Source organism: Coregonus lavaretus (assembly GCF_964263955.1).
Source record: "Coregonus lavaretus genome assembly, chromosome: 4".
In the NCBI taxonomy this organism is placed as follows: Eukaryota; Metazoa; Chordata; class Actinopteri; order Salmoniformes; family Salmonidae; genus Coregonus; species Coregonus lavaretus.
This window is the reverse complement of record NC_139991.1, coordinates 27,018,238-27,040,481: the sequence shown is the minus strand read 5'-3', so window position 1 is coordinate 27,040,481 and position 22,244 is coordinate 27,018,238. Positions and strand designations below refer to the sequence as shown.

The 22,244-nt window shown below is 41.1% G+C and overlaps 1 protein-coding gene across 1 annotated transcript; it reads left to right on the top strand.

The window, feature by feature from the left end:
• Positions 1–91: 91 nt before the first annotated feature.
• On the top strand, positions 92–22,229 carry tmem232 (transmembrane protein 232; the record flags this gene model as incomplete). Its single annotated transcript, XM_084158954.1, has 13 exons — positions 92–222; positions 6,701–6,812; positions 7,501–7,606; positions 7,918–8,075; positions 8,237–8,336; positions 8,498–8,619; positions 18,990–19,138; positions 19,389–19,515; positions 19,758–19,935; positions 20,255–20,433; positions 21,062–21,345; positions 21,496–21,574; positions 21,980–22,229. The coding sequence occupies 13 exons, from the start codon at positions 92–94 to the stop codon at positions 22,163–22,165; spliced, it is 1,911 nt and encodes a 636-aa protein (XP_084015080.1). The 3' UTR covers positions 22,166–22,229.
• Positions 22,230–22,244: the final 15 nt, after the last annotated feature.

Genomic DNA, 22,244 nt, shown 5'->3' with positions numbered 1-22,244 from the left:
AAATTCCATAGACGTAGGCGAGGAAAACAGGTGTCTACAAAATGATGAAAGCTGCCTATGTTATCATTTAGTATTTATAAAACTGTGCAAGATGCCTGTAATTAAAGTTCCAGTTGTCCATAATTTGGGTATAATTTCCCAAACACACACAGAGGATTGGCAAAAAATACTTTTCAAAAAAGCGCAGGAAATAACAATCACAACCAATTCAAAGGCTACCAGGTAAGGACTGAGTTTGCTGCACTGTCCCTTTTTGATCTTAATTAAGTAATGTAGCCTATAGCCTGTATGTGTGTAAATATAGCCTGTGTGTGTGCAAAGGTCTGGGCCCAGATTCACAAAACCTTCTTAGGAAGAAATGTATTCTTGACTGGCATTTTTTCCTTAACTATAGACTTAAGAAGAAAGTTAAGAAAAGTTGCTATTCCTCAAAAAGGTTATTGGAAATGTTCTTGCGCTATTCCTTATGTTTCACGTTAAGCAAAAATGTATTGGAAATGTTCTTAATTCCAAGAAAGCTAAACCCTTGTCTTAAACTCAGGACAGTGAGAGAAAAAGCTCATGAAAGAAATTGAACATGTTTAATTCACTCACAAACTTTTCAGTATTGATTATTTTAAACCCAAGGACATGTTTTAGAACAGTAATCTCAGTAAGAAATATGCTAAAATAGTAAATAATGGCTATTTCTCAGAAAGTTTTAAACTGTCAAGAGGAGTAAAACAAGGTTGTCCACTATCGGCATATCTAGTTATTATGGGCATCGAAATGTTAGCTATTAAAATCAGATCCAACAATAATATCAAGGGATTAGAAATCCAGGGCTTAAAAACAAAGGTGTCATTGTACGCTGATGGTTCATGTTTTCTTTTAAATCCACAATAAATGGATTAATAAATAATTAATAAAATAATGTAAATGTACTATATCATGTATTGGATCACTACAAAATACAATTTTTACATTACTATGTAGTTTACCAATAAAATGATCTGATGGTGATGTGGATATATTCGGAATACATATCCCAAATGAAATAAATGATCTAACTCAATAGATTTTATTAGAAAGTTAGCAAAAACAGATAAGATCTTGCTACCATGGAAAGGTAAATACCTGTCAATTTGTGGAAAAATCACCCTGATTAACTCTTTAGTTTTATCCCAGTTTACCTATTTGCTTATGGTCTTGCCTACACCTAGCGAACAGTTTTTAAAATTATATGTGAAAAAAAGTTTCCATTGTATTTGGAACGGCAAGCCGGAAGTTTACAGTTGAAGTCGGAAGTTTACATACACCTTAGCCAAATAAATTTAAACTGTGTTTTTCACAATTCCTGACATTTAATCCTAGTAAAAATTCCCTGTTTTAGGTCAGTTAGCATCACCACTTTATTTTAAGAATGTGAAATGTCAGAATAATAGTAGAGAGTGATTTATTTCAGCTTTTATTTCTTTCATCACATTCCCAGTGGGTCAGAAGTTCACATACACTCAATTAGTATTTGGTAGCATTGCCTTTAAATTGTTTAACATGGGTCAAATGTGTCGGGTAGCCTTCCACAAGCTTCCCACAATAAGTTAGGTGAATTTTGGCCCATTCCTCCTGACAGAGCTGGTGTAACTGAGTCAGGTTTGTAGGCCTCCTTGCTCGCATACACTTTTTCAGTTCTGCCCACAAATGTTCTATAGGATTGAGGTTCGGGCTTTGTGATGGCCACTCCAATACCTTGACTTTGTTGTCCTTAAGCCATTTTGCCACAACTTTGGAAGTATGCTTGGGGTCATTGTCCATTTGGAAGACCCATTTGCGACCAAGCTTTAACTTCCTGACTGATGTCTTGAGATGTTGCTTCAATATATCCACATAATTTTCCTTCCTCATGATGCCATCTATTTTGTGAAGTGCACCAGTCCCTCCTGCAGCAAAGCACCCTCACAGCATGATGCTGCCACCCCTGTGCTTCACAGTTGGGATGGTGTTCTTCGGCTTTTAAGCTACCCCCTTTTTCCTCCAAACATAACAATGGTCATTATGGCCAAACAGTTATATTTTTGTTTAATCAGACCAGAGGACATTTCTCCAAAAAGTACAATCTTTGTCCCCATGTGCAGTTGCAAACCGTAGTCTGGCTTTTTCTATGGCGGTTTTGGAGCAGTGGCTTCTTCCTTGCTGAGCAGCCTTTAAGGTTATGTCGAATTTTCCATGCTGTTTAAAGGCACAGTCAACTTAGTGTATGTGTCATGCCCTGATCGAGAGAACTCTTGTTGGTTGGGTCAGGGTGTGAGTTTTCTGTTTAGATTCTATGTTTAGAGTCTAGTATTTGTATTTCTATGTTTGGCCGGGTGTGATTCCCAATCAGAGGCAGCTGTCGCTCATACTTAGGCAGCCAGTTTTCCTGCCTGGGTTGTGGGATCTTGTTTGTGCTTCGGTGAGTTTGGCTTGTTTGTGTATAGCCTTCCGACGTCGCGTTTCATTGCCTTTTGTTGTTTTGTCAGTGTGTATCCAGTTTAATAAACATGTTCGCATACCACGCTGCACCTTGGTCTGACCCGTCTCTCAACGATCGTGACAGAAGATCCCACCAACAATGGACCGAGCAGCGTGCCCAGGAGCAGACATCCTGGACATGGGAGGAGATCCTGGACGGTAAGGGATCTTGGACATGGGAGGAGATCCAGGCTGGGATGGATCGCCATCCTTGGGAACAGACAGAGGAAGCCCGGGTTAGAGAGGAGCAACGGCAACACAGAAGGCGCCGGCCGAGGAGGAAGCCCGAGAGACAGCCCCAATAAATACTTTTTGGGGGGCTAAAAGGGTGATCGGGGATCGATAGAGATCCCGTTCCTGCACAAAACCAGTTTGGTTTTAAGTATAACTTTTGTATGACTGAAGCTTTTAGTGATAGGTCTAATGCTTTAATATTTAATCATTTCTGTCCTCCGAATTCATATTCATTATATATAGTTGAAGTCGGAAGTTTACATACACTTAGGTTGGAGTCATTAAAACTCTTTCAACCACTCAACACATTTCTTGTTAACAAACTATAGTTTTGGCAAGTCGGTTAGGACATCTACTTTGTGCATGATAAAATATTATTTCACTTATAATTCACTGTTTCACAATTCCAGTGGGTCAGACGTTTACATTCATTACGTTGACTGTGCCTTTAAACAGCTTGGAAAATTCCAGAAAATGATGTCATGGCTTTAGAAGCTTCTGATAGGCTAATTGACATCATTTAAGTCAATTGGAGGTGTACCTGTGGATGTATTTCAAGGCCTACCTTCAAATTCAGTGCCTCTTTGCTTGACATCATGGGAAAATCAAAAGAAATCAGCCAAGACCTCAGAAAAAAAATGGTAGACATCCACAAGTCTGGTTCATCCTTGGGAGCAATTTCCAAACGCCTGAAGGTACCACGTTCATCTGTACAAACAATAGTACCCAAGTATAAACACCATGGGACCATGCAGCCGTCATACCGCTCAGGATGGAGACACGTTCTGTCTCCTAGAGATAGACGTACTTTGGTGTGAAAAGTGCAAATCAATCCCAGAACAACAGCAAAGGACCTTGTGAAGATGCTGGAGGAAACGGGTACAAAAGTATCTATATCCACAGTAAAACGAGTCCTATATCGACATTAACCTGAAATGCCGCTCAGCAAGGAAGAAGCCACTGCTCCAAAACCGCCATAAAAAAGCCAGACTACGGTTTGCAACTGCACATGGGGACAATGAAACTCTGGTCTGATGAAACAAAAATAGAACTGTTTGGCCATAATGACCATCGTTATGTTTGGAGGAAAAAGGGGGACGCTTGCAAGCCGAAGAACACCATCCCAACCGTGAAGCACGGGGGTGGCAGCATCATGCTGTGGGGGTGCTTTGCTGCAGGAGGGACTGGTGCACTTCAAAAAATAGATGGCATCATGAGGAAGGAAAATTATGTGGATATATTGAAGCAACATCTCAAGACATCAGTCAGGAAGTTAAAGCTTGGACACAAATGGGTCTTCCAAATGGACAATGACCCCAAGCATACTTCCAAAGTTGTGGCAAATGGCTTAAGGACAACAAAGTCAAGGTATTGTCGTGGCCATCACAAAGCCCTGACCTCAATCCTATAGAAGATTTGTGGGCAGGACTGAAAAAGTGTATGCGAGCAAGGAGGCCTACAAACCTGACTCAGTTACACCAGCTCTGTCAGGAGGAATAGGCCAAAATTCACCCAACTTATTGTGGGAAGCTTGTGGAAGGCTACCCGAAAAGTTTGACCCAAGTTAAACAATTTAAAGGCAATGCTACCAAATACTAATTGAGTGTATGTGAACTTCTGACCCACTGGGAATGTGATGTAAGAAATAAAAGCTGAAATAAATAATTCGCAGAGGTTGAGGGTAGAGGAAGTTCAGGAGTAAAAACAAACAAAATAGAATTATTGTAAAATTGACTGTGTCCATAAAATGTATATAGTACAGTGAGGGGGAAAAAAGTATTTGATCCCCTGCTGATTTTGTACGTTTTCCCACTGACAAAGAAATGATCAGTCTATAATTTTAATGGTAGGTTTATTTGAACAGTGAGAGACAGAATAACAACGAAAAAATCCAGAGAAACGCATGTCAAAAATGTTATAAATTGATTTGCATTTTAATAAGGGAAATAAGTATTTGACCCCCTCTCAATCAGAAAGATTTCTGACTCCCAGGTGTCTTTTATACAGGTAACGAGCTGAGATTAGGAGCACACTCTTAAAGGGAGTGCTCCTAATCTCAGCTTGTTACCTGTATAAAATACACCTGTCCACAGAAGCAATCAATCAATCAGATTCCAAACTCTCCACCATGGCCAAGACCAAAGAGCTCTCCAAGAATGTCAGTGACAAGATTGGTGAGAAGGTGACAACAGTTGGTGCGATTATTCGCAAATGGAAGGGACACAAAATAACTGTCAATCTCCCTCGGCCTGGGGCTCCATGCAAGATCTCACCTCGTGGAGTTGCAATGATCATGAGAATGGTGAGGAATCAGCCCAGAACTACACGGGAGGATCTTGTCAATGATCTCAAGGCAGCTGGGACTATAGTCACCAAGAAAACAATTGGTAACACACTACGCCGTGAAGGACTGAAATCCTGCAGCGCCCGCAAGGTCCCCCTGCTCAAGAAAGCACATATACAGGCCTGTCTGAAGTTTGCCAATGAACATATGAATGATTCAGAGGAGAACTGGGTGAAAGTGTTGTGGTCAGATGAGATCAAAATCGAGCTCTTTGGCATCAACTCAACTCGCCGTGTTTGGAGGAGGAGGAATGCTGCCTATGACCCCAAGAACACCATCCCCACCGTCAAACATGGAGGTGGAAACATTATGCTTTGGGGGTGTTTTTCTGCTAATGGGACAGGACAACTTCACCGCATCAAAGGGACGATGGACGGGGCCATGTACCGTCAAATCTTGGGTGAGAACCTCCTTCCCTCAGCCAGGGCATTGAAAATGGGTCGTGGATGGGTATTCCAGCATGACAAGGACCCAAAACACACGGCCAAGGCAAGAAAGGAGTGGCTCAAGAAGAAGCACATTAAGGTCCTGGAGTGGCCTAGCCAGTCTCCAGACCTTAATCCCATAGAAAATCTGTGGAGGGAGCTGAAGGTTCGAGTTGCCAAACGTCAGCCTCAAAACCTTAATGACTTGGAGAAGATCTGCAAAGAGGAGTGGGACAAAATCCCTCCTGAGATGTGTGCAAACCTGGTGGCCAACTACAAGAAACGTCTGACCTCTGTGATTGCCAACAAGGGTTTTGCCACCAAGTACTAAGTCATGTTTTGCAGAGGGGTCAAATACTTATTTCCCTCATTAAAATGTAAATCAATTTATAACATTTCTGACATGCGTTTTTCTGGATTTTTTTGTTGTCATTCTGTCTCTCACTGTTAAAATAAACCTACCATTAAAATTATAGACTGATCATGTCTTTGTCAGTGGGTAAAAGTACAAAATCAGCAGGGGATCAAATACTTTTTTCCTCACTGTATATATATATATATATATTTATTTTTTTTTACCAAAAAAAATATATGGGGGATTGGAAATGATGCAGACAATTACATTGATGGAATTTACAATCTATTTGCAATATTAAAGCTGAAACCTGGTGGCCAACTACAAGAAACGTCTGACCTCTGCATCTTATGAACTTCTTATTTTTTTTCATAAGAAGCTTCTTAAGTTTTTGCGTAATAAGTGTTTTGTGAATATGGGCCCTGGACCATATGGCAAAGGTGGTGGTGAACTTGCCCAATAACCTCAGGGTTGCTGGTTCAAGCTCTGTCTCTGCAAAATGAGCTAGAATGGGGGAACTCAATTTAGGCTACTGACAGAATTATGTTTTACTGTTTCAATCTCGATATGTTTTTGTAAAATGTGTATATACCCCTTCGTAAAAAATTGCATAGCCTACTACTGGGCCCCGTGTAGCTCAGTTGGTAGAGCATGGCGCTTCCAACGCCAGGGTTGTGGGTTCGATTCCCACGGGGGGGCCAGTATGAATAAAATATAAAAATAATGTATGCACTCACTAACTGTAAGTCGCTCTGGATAAGAGCGTCTGCTAAATGATGAAAATGTAAATGTACTGTAAGGTTGTTGTCTTCACTTATGCCTAATGTATGATAAAATGTGTCTATTTTACAGAAACCCATTTGAGATAACAGAGCAGTTTATCAAAAAGTACAACAATTCCCAGGGCTCTGAGAAACATGAAAAGTATGTTGAACTGGCACGACAACTACTTAGCCGAAGCAAGGTGATTACCTGGACTTGTCCAATAAGAAATGTTCATTTTCTGTTGCAAAACGTTTAAAAATGTTCCCTAATGATCATGATCCAGGGGTGCGTTCAGTTCGATTAAACGTTTGTTACATTGCATAACGGCTTGTACTGAACGATACCTTTCTCCAAAACGTTCTTCAAAGTTCTTGAACAGACTTTGAGGTACATTTGTTCTGTTTGGTGGGTATGGCAGTGTGTGGCTTGAAGCGATGAGTGACGTATTTAAAGCGGAGCGGACATGCTGACAGCGTTCCCCAACCCACAACCCAACCCCTCCCCTTTTTCAACTGGTCGTTCAGAACAGCACCGTTTCCGTTTAATTGAACGTACCATTATGTTTTTTCGTACTGAACGCAACCCAGGTGTCAATGTCCAGCTTTCGATCCTCAACCATCTTCTGTGACAGTTCACAGAATTCCCAGCAGATGGTGACAAAATCGAATATATGTGGCTATTTCACTGTACACTACGGTTGGGGCCAATTCCATTTCAATTCCAGTCAATTCAGGAAGTACACTGAAATTCCAATTCTCTTCAATGTGTTTCAATTAGGAAAAATGTGGAATAGGAATTTGGTTTACTTTCTGAATTGACAGGAATTTAAATGGAATTGACCCCAACCCTGCTGTATACCTCAAAATAATCATATATTTTCTCAACAGCGCAGAGCTGGACTGAAATGCATGGGTGAGGGCTACCACGTTGAGCTTCCTCTGGCATGGACAGAGCTGCTGTTGCTTGGTTTGTGCCGTGGTAAAATTCAAAATGGTAGGTTATTAATGAGAGACCTATTATATACCTATTGTGCATAGGGTGCACTTTTCAATAACTGTATTGTAATGATTGGGTTGGGCCCTGATTCTTTTCCTTAACATTTTACCTTACCATTAAAAACTCTGGGCCCTATAGACTACTATAACTATATAACTAGAGCCTAGAGGTTTTCCTGGTCAGGTCACATGGTCAGGAAAGATTTAGGGCCTCAGTAATTATAATGATTATGAATAATATGGTTATGCCATAGCTATTAACACACCGTTTTTTTGTAAATCAAGACAAACATTGTGTTACCTCTTTAGATTCCCTGGATTCCCTTCTGATGTCATTGGACCATGCTCCAGTGCATGCAGAACAGATTCCTGCCCTCTTTTACCTGGGAGAGTCAGTCTTGTACTGGGTCTGTACTGATATGTCTCAGAAGCCCAATTTGTACACCTGCGAAGTGAAGATACTCAAGGTAGAGTGGGCAGATCTAGGTTTCTTTTAAGTACGTGTCACTGTGGGAAAACATATATCCTATGTAACAAGTTTACAGAATAGCCATACTCCTAAAATAGGGCAAGAACTTGAATTGTATTATATTTAGTTCACCTGTGCAACTTTGTTGTGCTCTTTTAGCTGGGATATTTGGTCTTCTTGAGACTATTTCTCTTTCACATCTCTGGAAACCTGAGTGGATACCAAAGAAGCAAATCCCATCTTCACGTTTTTTTGAAAGGTAGAGTATTAGATGGATAAATAGTGATTCATTCTACTTTTACATTCACTGTAATAGTGTCATTATTGTGTGTGTGCCCATGTACGTTCAACTAATTGATGTAAACTGTGTTGTTGAAAAACAATGGCTAAAATGGCTGAAAACTGTTGTTTCCCTTTTAGCTCTGTCTCAGTGTGAGTCATGCTACCAACCGTATCCAAACATCTTGCTCTCAGTGCACTTCATGTTACGTTCAGGGGAGATCATTTGTGGACTGGGACCTTTTCAAGATGATTCAGCATCAGTAAGAGTTCCATGCAAATTCTAACAAACCTCCTAAAATATGTATTTTGGTCCTGATTGATAAGTTGTTAAGAGCGTGGCCCATAGTAGCACCATGGTAATGGGTTCACATACAGTTGAAGTCGGAAGTTTACATACACCTTTGCCAAATACATTTAAACTCAGTTTTTCACAATTCCTGACATTTAATCCTAGTAAAAATTCCCTGGGTAGGTCAGTTAGGATCACCACTTTATTTTAAGAATGTGAAATGTCAGAATAATAGTAGAGAGCTTTTATTTATTTAATCACATTCCCAGTGGGTCAGAAGTTTACATACACTCAATTAGTATTTGGTAGCATTTCCTTTAAATTGTTTAACTTGGGTCAAACGTTTCGGGTAGCTTTCCACAAGCTTCCCACACTAAGTTGGGTGAATTTTGGCCCATTCCTCCTGACAGAGCTAGTGTAACTGAGTCAGGTTTGTAGGCCTCCTTGCTCGCACACGCTTTTTCAGTTCTGCCCACACATTTTTTATAGGATTGAGGTCAGGGCTTTGTGATGGCCACTCCAATACCTTGACTTTGTTGTCCTTAAGCCATTTTGCCACAACTTTGGAAGTATGCTTGGGGTCATTGTCCATTTGGAAGACCCATTTGCGACCAAGCTTTAACTTCCTGACTGATGTCTTGAGATGTTGCTTCAATATATCCACGTAATTTTCCTTCCTCATGATGTTATCTATTTTGTGAAGTGCACCAGTCCCCCCTGCAGCAAAGCAACTCCACAGCATGATGCTGCCACCCCATGCTTCACAGTTGGGATGTTGTTCTTCGGCTTGCAAGCTACCCCCTTTTTCCTCCAAACATAACAATGGTCATTATGGCCAAACAGTTTTATTTTTGTTTCATCAGACCAGAGGACATTTCTCCAAAAAGTACGATCTTTGTCCGCAAACCGTAGTCTGGCTTTTTTATGGCGGTTTTGGAGCAGTGGCTTCTTCCTTGCTGAGCGGCCTTTCAGGTTATGTCGATATAGGACTTGTTTTACTGTGGATATAGATACTTTTGTACCTGTTTCCTCCAGGATCTTCACAAGGTCCTTTGCTGATGTTCTGGGATTGATTTGCACCAAAGTACGTTCATCTCTAGGAGACAGAACGCGTCTCCTTCCTGAGCGGTATGACTGCTGCGTGGTCCCATGGTGTTTATACTTGCGTACTAATGTTTGTACAGATGAATGTGGTACCTTCAGGCGTTTGGAAATTTCTCCAAAGGAGGTCTACAATTGTTTTTCTGAGGTCTTGGCTGATTTCTTTTGATTTTTCCATGATGTCAAGCAAAGAGGCACTGAGTTTGAAGGTAGGCCTTGAAATACATCCACAGGTACACCTCCAATTGACTAAAATGATGTCAATTAGCCTATCAGAAGCTTCTAAAGCCATGACATAATTTTCTGGAATTTTCCAAGCTGTTTAAAGGCACAGTCAACTTAGTTTATGTAAACTTCTGACCCACTGGAATTGTGATACAGTGAATTATAAGTGAAATAATTTGTCTGTAGACAATTGTTGGAAAGATGACTTGTGTCATGGACAAAGTAGATGTCCTAACCGACTTGCCAAAACTATAGTTTGTTAACAAGAAATTTGTGGAGTGGTTGAAAAACGAGTTTTATGACTCCAACCTAAGTGTATGTAAACCTACGACTTCAACTGTACATACAAAAAACATATACACTTAATTAAGTAAAAATACTTTAAAGTACTACTTAGGTCATTGTATCTGTACTTTACTTTACTATTTATATTCTTGACAACTTTTACTTTTACTTCACTACATTCCTAAAGAAAATAATGTACTTTTTACTCCATAGATTTTCCCTGACACCCAAAAGTACTCCTTACATTTTGAATGCTTAACTGTACTGGAAAATGGTCCAATTCACGCACTTCTTAAGTGAACATCCCTGGTTATCCCTACTGCCTCTGATCTGGTGGACTCACTAAACACACATGCTTAGTTTATAAATGATGTCTACGTGTTTGAGTGTGCTCCTGGCTATCTGTAAATTTTTAAAAAACTACATGAAAAAGGTGCCGTCTAGTTTGCTTAATATAAGGAATTTGAAAATATTTATAGTTTACTTTTGATACTTAAGTATATTTTACCAATTACATGTACTATTGATACTTAAGTATATTTAAGACTAAATACCTTTTAGACTTTTACTGAAGTAGTATTTTACTGGGTGACTTTCACTTTTACTTGAGTCATTTCTATGAAGGTATCTTAACTTTTACTCAAGTATGACAATTGGGTACTTTTTCTACCACTGCTGTAATGTAAGTTGCTTTGGATAATACTCTTCTAAGTGGCATATATTCATTTAAATCCATTCTATCCCAAAAATGAATTTGGTTTAAGATTAGTTTAAGATTAACATTGGAAAAGTGTATTCACGTTCACTCAAATACATGTCAATATTTGTAATGTTTCACTGTGTCATAACACAACATGACTTATCTAGATGACTAATTAAGCGATAATGCACTTGCCGGTGTTTGGAGGAAAGATTGGCACGGGTGCTGTTAGTCCCGAGACAAAGTCGAGGGCCGGCAAACCATGCCAATATATCCTCCAAACACGAGGCTTTGAGGGCATTATCACTTATATACAACAGGTTACCAACATATTCAAATAATGATTGACATATTTTCATTAAAAAACGTTATTTTGATGAATTTATTAATACTATTTCATCCTTCCAGGAGATATAGTCCCGACACAAATCTATGGTTGCTACCCAAGCCGGCAGGTCGTTGGTTCTATCGGTTCGGTTGCCAGAGACGGGACCCAGTCGTTCATTCCAAATGTTCCATTGCCATACTGGCTGGCAATGTTCTTATCCCTTGCTTGCTAGCTAGCCAACTGCAGCTAACTTACAGTCACCTCAAACAGTGCAGCCAGAATAACAGAAAGTAGCTGCATTTGCGTTTGTTTAAGCTGTTTTCTAGTGATATTTATTTGGATACATCCACAGGGCTGCCAACGTTTGAAGAAAGCTTGGAGTGAGATTTGCTATGTGAATTTCATTGCCCCATGGCACATCCGCTAGACGGGGGACTGGGGGTCCTCCCCCAGTACAATGTTACTGTTTTAGAGCTCATTTCCTGCAATTCTACGTATTTTACATGGCATAGGCCTATAACCAGGGTGGAAAATTAAAAAACTAAAACCACAGTTCAGGTTAAAAAAAAAGAAGTAAGGGAAGCGCTGCTAAGGTACACAATAGTAGGTTTTGGTAGACAGAAGGAGCTCTTTGGTAAAATAGGTAAATTAGTCATCAAAAAGAAAGGAGGACCAAGGCATTCTTCATATAATTAATTGAAATGCCTTTATTTGTATGGCATGTTCAATGGAAACAAAGTTTAAAAACTCAGACGCATTTCGGCTGCATGGCCTTCGTCAGGGAGTTCAAAGATATGATAATACAAAGTCCTCTTTTTAACAGCTTTTTCCAATCAACCCTGATTTGACGAGGGAGTGGTTACAGAATTCATTGGACAACATCTAGTAAGCAATACTATACACATTAAAAAGTGAAATACCTTGAATATGACTGGGCAAAGTGTTAAGAATAGGAGAGCCATCTATTTTACAGTACACTAGAACACAGCAAACATGGACCACAAGTCTAAACATAGCTGAGGGCAGAAAAAAACTAAAAAAATGTAAAAAACCCTTTTATTTTTATTTTATATATATAAAACATTTAAATTAAACATGTATGCATTCACTAACTGTAAGTCGCTCTGGATAAGAGTGTCTGCTAAATGACTAAAATGTAAATGTAGAGCAATATGTTCACTAGATGACAGCAATGGGACCTCTCATGACCCTACAGGAAAGGTGAGAAATCCATATCTTCATTTAAACCAGGGTACTTAGTGGCCTGTAGTTTGTAAATCCACAAACTTTCCCTTTTTTTTTTTAGCTGTTTAAGATGGTCCCGCCTGCTGCTTTTGCAACAGCTAATGGGGATCCTAATAAAATACCAATACCAATTGAGTCCGGAACATGATCAATACCCATAGCTTGTAGGGAGGAAGGGTCACCATGGTGTAAGGACTTGTAATGCCTTGCCATGGGGTAGTCTTCATTGCCTACTCATATGGCGTTCTTGTGTTCCGCTAAGCGGTCTTGAAAGCGTCTCTTTGTCCATCCAATGTAGAACACCTTGCACTGTGGACTTTCCAATCTGTAGATGATATGAGTGGTTTTGCAGTTAATGAAATGCTTGACTTGATACTCCATTTTAGAAGCTGTGTCAACAAAATACTTTTTCTGTGCAATATTTCTGTAATGGATGCACTGGTTGTATTTAAAAGAGCCCCTGGGTTTGTGGTCTAGCCAAGTTTTTTTGAGGGTCACCAGGAAGATAGCTGTGGACTAATTTGTCATTTAGAGTAGGACATCTCTTAAAGCTTATGACTGGTGGCTCTGGGAAGACTTCGTGGTAGTGTATCACTTTGGATGATTCCCCAATTATTTTTAATGATGATTTTCATGTTCTCTGCTTCAGTGCTGTATTTTGTAACAAAGTACAGTACACTCTCTCAGGTGCATCATGATGCACTCCCCTTCGCAACAAGTTCTCTCTGTCAAGTCGTCCGGCCCTTATACCTGCATCTTTCAGGACCTGAAAGCTGTAACCCTGATAATAAAATAAAATCTCCTAAAGACAAGATAACATAAATCTGCCCGTACAACCTAACCAAATAATTGTTCTATTCATTGTCCCCCCTCTAGAATCAACTTTCACTTTTTGGTTCACAATCTGTTTGACAAAATTATTTTAATAGTTAAAAATAAGGTCACCCTTCCAAACGTCCCTGTTAAAACATACTGTAGGTCAGTGGAGGCTCCTCAGAGGAGTAAGGGGTGGACCATCCTCCTCAGTGAATTTCATAAAAATAAAAATGGTAAAACATTGAAAAATATATCCTTGTTAGATAAAACTATACTAAATATATTCACGTCAGCAAATAATTGATTAAAACACACAGAAGCCTCAACAGCTCTCCGTGGGGTAGCACCATGATGTAGCCGGAGGATAGCTAGCTTCCATCCTCCTCTTGGTACATTGACTTCAATACAAAACCTAGGAGGCTCTTGGTTCTCAGCCCCTTCAATAGACTTACACAGACATTATGACAATTTCCGGACGATGTCCTCCAACCTATCAGAGCTCTTGCAGCATGAACTGACATTTTGTCCACCCAATCAAAGGATCCGATTATCATGTTTCAGGAGAAGATCCAGATGCAGACAGTGTCAAAGTAACAAACGTTTATTACAAAAACGGGGCAAGCAAACAACAGGTCAAGGGCAGGCAGAGGTCAGTAATCCAGATCAGCGTCCAAAAAGTACAGAACGGCAGGCAGTCTCAGGGTCAGGGCAGGCAGAGGTCAATAATCCAGGGTGGTGTGACAGGAGACAAAGGGCTGTGAGACATGAGTTTGATCCTAGACACATGAAAAGTGGGATGTATACGGAGGGTACGGGGCAACAGAAGACGAACAGCAGAGGACCTAATGATCTTGGAGATGGGGAAAGGGGAAAGGGCCGATAAACGGGGGGGGAAAGTTTGCGGGACTCCACCCGGAGAGGCAGATCACGGGTGGACAGCCATACCTTCTGCCTGAGACGATACCGGGGAGATGGGGTCCGGTGGCGGTCCGCTTGTCATCGATACCTGGAGGTGGGAGGAGGTGCTCTTATTCTCCATGGACTTTACAGTGTCCCAATTTTTTTGGGAGTTAGTGCTACAGGATGCAAATTTCTGTTTGAAAAAGCTAGCCTTTGCTTTCCTAACTGCTTGTGTATATTGGTTCCTAACTTCCCTGAAAAGTTGCATATCGCTGGGGCTATTCGATGCTAATGCAGTACGCCACAGGATGTTTTTGTGCTGGTCAAGGGCAGTCAAGTCTGAGGAGAACCAGGGGCTATATCTGTTCTTAGTTCTGAATTTTTTGAATGGGGCATGCTTATTTAAGATTGAGAGGAAAGCACTTTTAAAGAACAACCAGGCATCCTCTACTGACGGAATGAGATCGATATCCATCCAGGATACCTGGGCCAGGTCAATTAGGAAGGCCTGCTCGCCAAAGTGTTTTAGGGAGCATTTGACAGTGATGAGGGGTGGTCATTTGACCGCAGACACGTTACGGACGCAGGCAATAAGGCAGTGATCTCTGAGATCCTGGTTGAAGACAGCGGAGGTGTATTTAGAGGGTAAGTTAGTCAGGATGATATCTATGAGGGTGCCCATGTTTACGGATTTAGGGTTGTACCTGGTAGGTTCCTTGATAATTTGTGTGAGATTGAGGGCATCTAGTTTGGATTGTAGGATGGCCGGGGTGTTAAGCATATCCCAGTTTAGGTCACCAAGCAGTACGAACTCTGAGGATAAATGGGGGGCAATCAATTCACATATGGTGTCCAGGGCACAGCTGGGGGCTGAGGGGGGGCTGTAGCAAGCGGCAACAGTGAGAGACTTATTTCTGGAAAGGTGGATTTTTAGAAGTAGGAGCTCAAACTGTTTGGGCACAGACCTGGATAGTATGATAGAGCTCTGCAGGCTATCTCTACAGTAGATTGAATCTCCACGCCCTTTGGCAGTTCTATCTAGACAGAAAATGTTATAGTTGGGGATGGACATTTCTGAATTTTTGGTGGCCTTCCTAAGCCAGGATTCAGACACTGCTAGAACATCAGGGTTGGTGGAGTGTGCTAACGCAGTGAATAACTCAAATTTAGGAAGGAGGCTTCTGATGTTAACGTGCAGAAAACCAAGGCTTTTACGGTTACAGAAGTCAACAAATGATAACTCCTGGGGAGTAGGAGTGATACTGGGGGCTGCAGGGCCTGGTTAGCCTCTACATCACCAGAGGAACAGAGGAGGACTAGAATAAGGATACGGCTAAAGGCTTTAAGAACTGGTCTTCTAGTGCGTTGGGTACAGAGAATAAAGGGGGCAGATTTCCGGGCGTTGTAGAATAGATTCAGGGCATTATGTACAGACAAGGATATGGAAGGATATGAGTATAGTGGAGGTAAACCTAAGCGTTGGGTACCAATGAAAGCGAGAGCATCACTGGAGGCACCGACTGAGCCGGTCTCGGCGTGTATGGAGGGTGGAACAAAGGAGCTATTTGAGGCAGTTTGAGAATGACTTGGGGTTCTATATTGAAATTGGATAATAAGAACTAACTGGAACAGCAATAGGCAAGGCATATTGACATGGGAGAGAGGCATAAAGCAATCACAGGTGTTATTCGAGATAGCTAAGACAACAACTGGTAATGGCGATGAAAGTTTGGGCTGAGGCTAAACAGATAAACAGGACAGGGTACCGTGTAAAGGAACAGTCCAGCAGGCATCAGCTGTGTAGCTGAGTGATCATAAGGTCCAGTGAACAGCAATATGTGAGTCCGAGAGCAGTTCGAATTGGTGCTAAAGCACAACGAGCAGGAAGCACGGCTGTTGTTTGCGTGTGCTAGCGGGCCGGGGCTAGCAGATGGATCTTCGTGGTCGTCGCAATGGGAAGCCTGTTGAAACCACAGACGATTACGTCGGCAGACCAGTCGTGATGGATCGGCGGGGCTCCGTGTCGACTCTAGGAGGTCCCGTCCGGTTGACAGAGAGGTAGATAGCCGGGAGATGTGCCTGACTCGAGGCTAGCTCAAGGCTGATTAGCCAACAACAACATCCATTTGGTTGCAGCTAGCTAGTTGCGATTATCAGGTGTTAAAGGTCCAGTGATTTAGTGATTCCGGCAGAAAATCCGATCTGTTCTGGGTCGATATCGCGCTGTGCAGACAGTGCAGACTGGCCGATAATAGTCCAGGCTAGAGCTGGCTGGTAGGTAGGTAGTGCAGGCCACCGACAATGGTGAAAAGACGCTAACGGTGGCTAATAGCCAGTAGCTAGTTAGCTGGCTACTCCCATCTGGTAGACAAAGAGGTAGATAGCCGGGATATGGGCCTGGCTCAAGGCTTACTGGTGCTTGCTTCGGGGGCAGTGGTGATTAGCCTACAGCAACATCCATTCGGTTGCGGCTAGCTAGTTGCGATCTGGTGTTAGGGTCCAGTGATTCAGTTATTCCGGCAGAAAATCCAATGTTCTGGGTGAAAACCGCTAACGGTGGCTAATAGCAAGTAGCTAGTTAGCTGGCTAGCTAGTTTCAACTGGAGATTCTAGATAAAGGTGAGTAAATAATAGAATCCGTTCCACATTGAGTGAGGCGGGTTGCAGGAAAGTATATTTAGTAAAAGGATAAAAAGTGTGATAGGGAAATATGTACGAAAAATACAAAAGAAATACAAAAAACAGGCTATTTACACGGACACACAACAAAGAACAAGACCGCACTGCTACGCCATCTTGGATCATAGTTAGCTATGTTGACTAGGATGTTACTCTAGCTAATATGGGGACAATGATGTAGGCTGTGGGTAGCGGTTATGACATGGTTTGGCTTGGAAAGGTTTTTTCGCCTGGTCACATACAGCTGATGTGTTGTTCATTGAAGTCCACAAACGAAGGGACAAGGTGAGAGGAGGAGAGTGCATAGAGGCAAGAAGGAATACAACGTGGCTGCTATGAAAGTGAACTGTGTTTATGCATGATCAGGGGCTTATTCATTCCGCCGATTCTGTTGAAAACGTTTCTTAAACGGAAGCAAACAAACGGGGATAAAAATACCATCATTTGTCCAATAGAAACTCTTGTTTGCAACTGTTGGACTAGTGATTACACCCTAGATAAGCTAGAAGCAGGCAAGCGTGTGCAAGGCGGTATTGAATGTGTCACTGTCTGTCATCTCAATGTTTTATCTCGACATGTGTGCACCTACGTTGTAAACTTTCATTCATAGGCTTTGATGTAGCAACCTCATGATGGGCATAGGAAAAATTTGAGTATAATTTAGTAGCCTAAACCTATTGATGTTACATTGAATTGGGTGAATTGAATAAGAATGACAGTCATCCAACATGCTGTAATAGAAATAAGGCAAAGCTCATAAAAAAATAAAAAATATCGTCCTCCTTCATCATAAACGTCACTGCTGTAGGTCTGTCTGATACCTTTTCGTTGTCACAGCCTAAATACCAATCACCAAACGAGGGGACTAATGCGATGGTGGATTAAATATACTTTAGTACATGCTGGCAAAAGGATGCATTCTGCAATAATAGGGACGGAAGTAACAGCAAACTAATTTTGTTGACACCATTGTTCATAAAACAACGCTACGGTGCTGCTCTTTTTACAGTTTTATAAATTTGCCGGAGAACATTCTCGCTCTGCATTCAGCTCCACGCTAATCTTGAGGGGCGTTTCTTTAAAACATGCATCCAATCCCCTTGTTCCATTACATAACTAGACCAATCATATGCCTCAATGTGCCACGGTGCTGGGGCCAAACACGACAATGATATAGGTTCTGCTCGTGATGTTAAATTGCAGGCGCAGATGCTCCGATTTCAAAACGATTTGGAGCACAGTTGAAAAGTTAACACGCTGACTATTCAATGAACTAAGTAGAAAAATAAAAGCAGTACTTTTCAATGCGTGAGATATAAGAGGTGTGCCGTGGGAGCGTGAGAAGAGGGTCAAATGCGTGTCTCACTGCCAATGTGTGAGAGTTGGCGGCTCTGCATCTATAACAATGCGCTAATGATTTCGCCTACATAGAAAATGTGCTCTCTCATCAGGACACTGTTGTTCAGAGGAGCAAGCCGCTTACACAATCACTTCAAACTGAAATTGAAAGGCTGCAAACTAGCTGCATTTCGTTTAGTTTGACCTGTTTTCTATTGACATTTCTTTGTATATAGCCATAGAAATGATGCCAGCTGATTCATGATTTCGACTGGCAGAGAAAAGGTGCCCTCCTGTCAGTCTCATCCCGAACCCTACACAGTTCATTACTATGAGACAGCTGGAGGTCGAATTTCAAAACTGAAACAATGTTGCAAATGTCAGAGACAGACAGCAAGGTTTATACAAATCTCTGCTATTGAAAACCAGTTGCTAGTCTAAAAGAAACGGGTGATAATGTCAAGATGCTTTTTACAGTGGAGATCAAGTTTATAAATTGTCTGCCTGGGTTGATGAGACAGTGGATTGCGCAGTGAGATGGAATAGAGTAAATAGGCATTTCAAATTCATAGCTTTAGCCGGTGGTAATTTGTGGAACAGAAACTGGCTGGAATGCGGTTTTAACCAATCAGCGTCCAGGATTAGACCCACCCGTTGTATAATGTTTGCATATCCCGTAGCTACATCCTGACGCTTTCTATATGTGATCTGTTGTGTACTGTAGGCTCAGGCAGACTGTCAGGAGTACGACGTGAACCAGGTGCTCTGGCATTGTCTTCTCAGTTGGTACTGCGTACAAAACGATGTCTGCCAGCTCTCCCAAGTGGCACACCACCTCATCCTGCTGAGAGACGAGCTGCAGAAAGACAACTGGTTGGTTTGGGCTGTGTATTGTAATCTTGTTCTCCAACAGTCAAACTTTTCATTAGTGCAACATTAGTGTAGGCTACATAACTCATACATTAGTTCATACATATCTCATGATGTATCATTCTTCATAAATGGATGAATGTTTATTTTATACCAGTATCAAGTCATAAAGACTTGTGTAATCATCCAAATCAAAGTGTTTTATTCTAAATCCTTTAAATTAATTAATTTATTAAATCTATTTTAAATCCAGGGTGGACTGTGCTTTGGGATTAATGGTTCTGGGTGAGGCTGCAAAGTCCAGCTTGTTGTGCCTTCAGATGTTGATGAGTCTCCACATCAACCCAAAGACAGAGCAGGATGGGATTATAGAAGAAAACGTAAAGCTATCAACTGCCATACATATTATGGGCTGGTTACCCAGACAAAGATTAAGCCTAGTCCAAGACTAAAAGTCATTTTAACTGGAGATTCTCCATTGAGCATGCCTTTTTAGCCCAGGTCTAGGCTTAATCTGGTTCTGGGAAAGCGGGCCCATATCCACACACTAAATTAACTTCTCTCTCTCTCTCTCTTTTCATTTCTTTCATTCGCGCTAAAAGTATGCCATCCTCTTTTCCAGGAAGGTATGTCTCAGAGTGGTTGCTGGCCATGGCAGTTGGAACACATCTATACCACTGTGTTAGCAGACATATGCCAGCATAGCAGCAATGCAGAGATACAGAAAACAGCTCTGCTGGGCAGTCAAACCCCTCCAGGATATCACAATACTGATGGACTGCTTAAACTTCTGAACCACTGTAAGTCCAGGAAGTGTGGAGACAGATGGAGATAGTGGGAAAAACACTGAAACATGAGCATTGTACAAAAATACCCACATCTTGGTTTTGGTTTGTGAGTGTAATAGATTTTTCGTCATCTTCAGATTTTATGCCTATATGACTTATTAGCCTAAACTTCCATGACATACATTATAGTTTCATGCAAGAGTACATACCAATGAAACAGCTTGGGTTAGCCATTATCTTTACACTAAAAGTCTAAAGCAGTAATTCCCTATCCTGGTCTCCAGTTTGTCAGGGTTTTCACTGAGTGTGGTGTCATCTGTTCATTCGCTAGCTGGCGGCGAGGCCTGGCAGCTGCGCTACAGTGCTGTTCAGGCTTTGGTGTGCGTATGCCGAGGGCTCAGCGGAGCTGTGTTACAGGAGGGGCTGAGGAATGTGGCCTGGATCACTCTGCAGGAACACCTGTGCCAAGAGACAGACCAGAGAGTCGCAGACGCCGCCAGGGTTATAGAGGTACTGAGTTGTTTATGATATCTCTAAGGTCCAGATATTTTCCTAGTCAGGTCACGTGGTCAGGAAAAACACTGGGCCTTATTTATCTCAAATGTCAACTTAATCTCAAAGAAAATAGATGTTTTTGACTTTTCATGTACAACTGCTGTTTTGTCACAACTGCTTTTCCCTTTACAAAGCATTGTTTAAAGCACAAATATATCTGCTTACCAGGTTAGAGCTGAATAACGTCATTAGGAAAATCCTGAAAGTCCCAATTTGTCACAGTCTGTAGTATGGAAGATTCTGGAAACTATTATCAATTACCTGTATACTGAGAGGATTCACTCTTAAAATCCAAACAGAATCAACAACTTGGCTTCTTATTCACACATTTATTATTAGGTGAAATATAATTTGCATCAGAATAATTTAAAACTGGTTCTTACTGCTGATCGATTTATGGATCCAATTAAAGATTAGCATATTTTATCATTACTGTGGTTTATACCATGGCATTGTTGAATACTCTGTCCAAGTTTTTGCTAATTAAAGGCACAACTGCTAACATGACTAACTTATTGATTAGATTTTTTAAACATAAGTTCAGGTACTGCAATACAAATGTGCTATTTTATTTGTTTCCTAGGCTGAAATGAATGTTCCAGAGAGCAGTTTTCTCAGTGAGGGAGGGAAGCCATCATCATCTCAACTGATCACCTGGAGGTTAGCATGTACTCTCTCTCAGCTCTACCTGCCCCCCACGCCTCTCCAGCTCATCCCCCACACCAAGGCCAAGAAGGAACCACCACCTCCCTCCAACAGGCCTAGGCTGGAAGCCTCTCCTCCAAGGCCTAAAGAAACACTCCCTGGCCCTGCCAGTAAGACACAGCATCCAACCAGAGATCAAGAGGAATGTCACAGTGCCCAGGGGTAAGAGACCATGGTCAAATCTTTAGGCATTGGTGTGAAAAAGGAAACAGATTTAGGCGAATTTGTTCTATGTTATGACTACAATACTTTATGTAACTATGGAAAATAAATTAAATGTAATTTAACATAATATTATTACATTTATTCTAGAAAAAGTAAGACACATCAAACTTACATGGACTTCAATGCACGGACAGATATTGACTTGATGAGAGTTGTGGAGGACCAGGTGAGAGCATTACATTTAGGTATACATGAAAAGTGATTCAAGCAAGGCATTACAAACTTGATATATGTGGATTACAATTATGAATGTCAATTTGTATTGATAATGTCCCTTGCATTAATAGAGATGCCAAAAACAAATCATGGAGCATCAAAATTAGAAATTAATTTCCTCCTTTTCCAGTGTGTGTTATGTGTTCCTTATGGTGGCATTGTGCCTGGGAATATACCCTGATTGCTTTTTGAGGATTTTCTCTTGCTAAAAGCATATTAGCCACCCCTTACTGTACATACTGTAGTATATTAGCAGTGATAGCTTAATCAAAGTCATTGTAATTTCTGATGGTGCTTGAAAATAACTATGGTTGGGATGGAAATTCAAGTAAATTGTATTTTCATGTCACTACAGTGGCAAAAAGAACTACAGATCAAAATGGCAGAGGAGGAAAATGCTGAAAAGGATGAATTAGAGAAAGTACAGAAGGAAAAAGAGGAACAATTCAAAGAGATTATGAGGAGGCGGATGGAAAAAGTCAAGAAGGACACCAAACCATATGAGCTGCCAGGATGTAAACAAACGGGAGGTCAAATCTGAATGAAGCATGACTTCACGTAAAGAGACATAAATGACTTGTGCCATGCTCTTTGTTGTAATACTGATCCCAAAACATTTT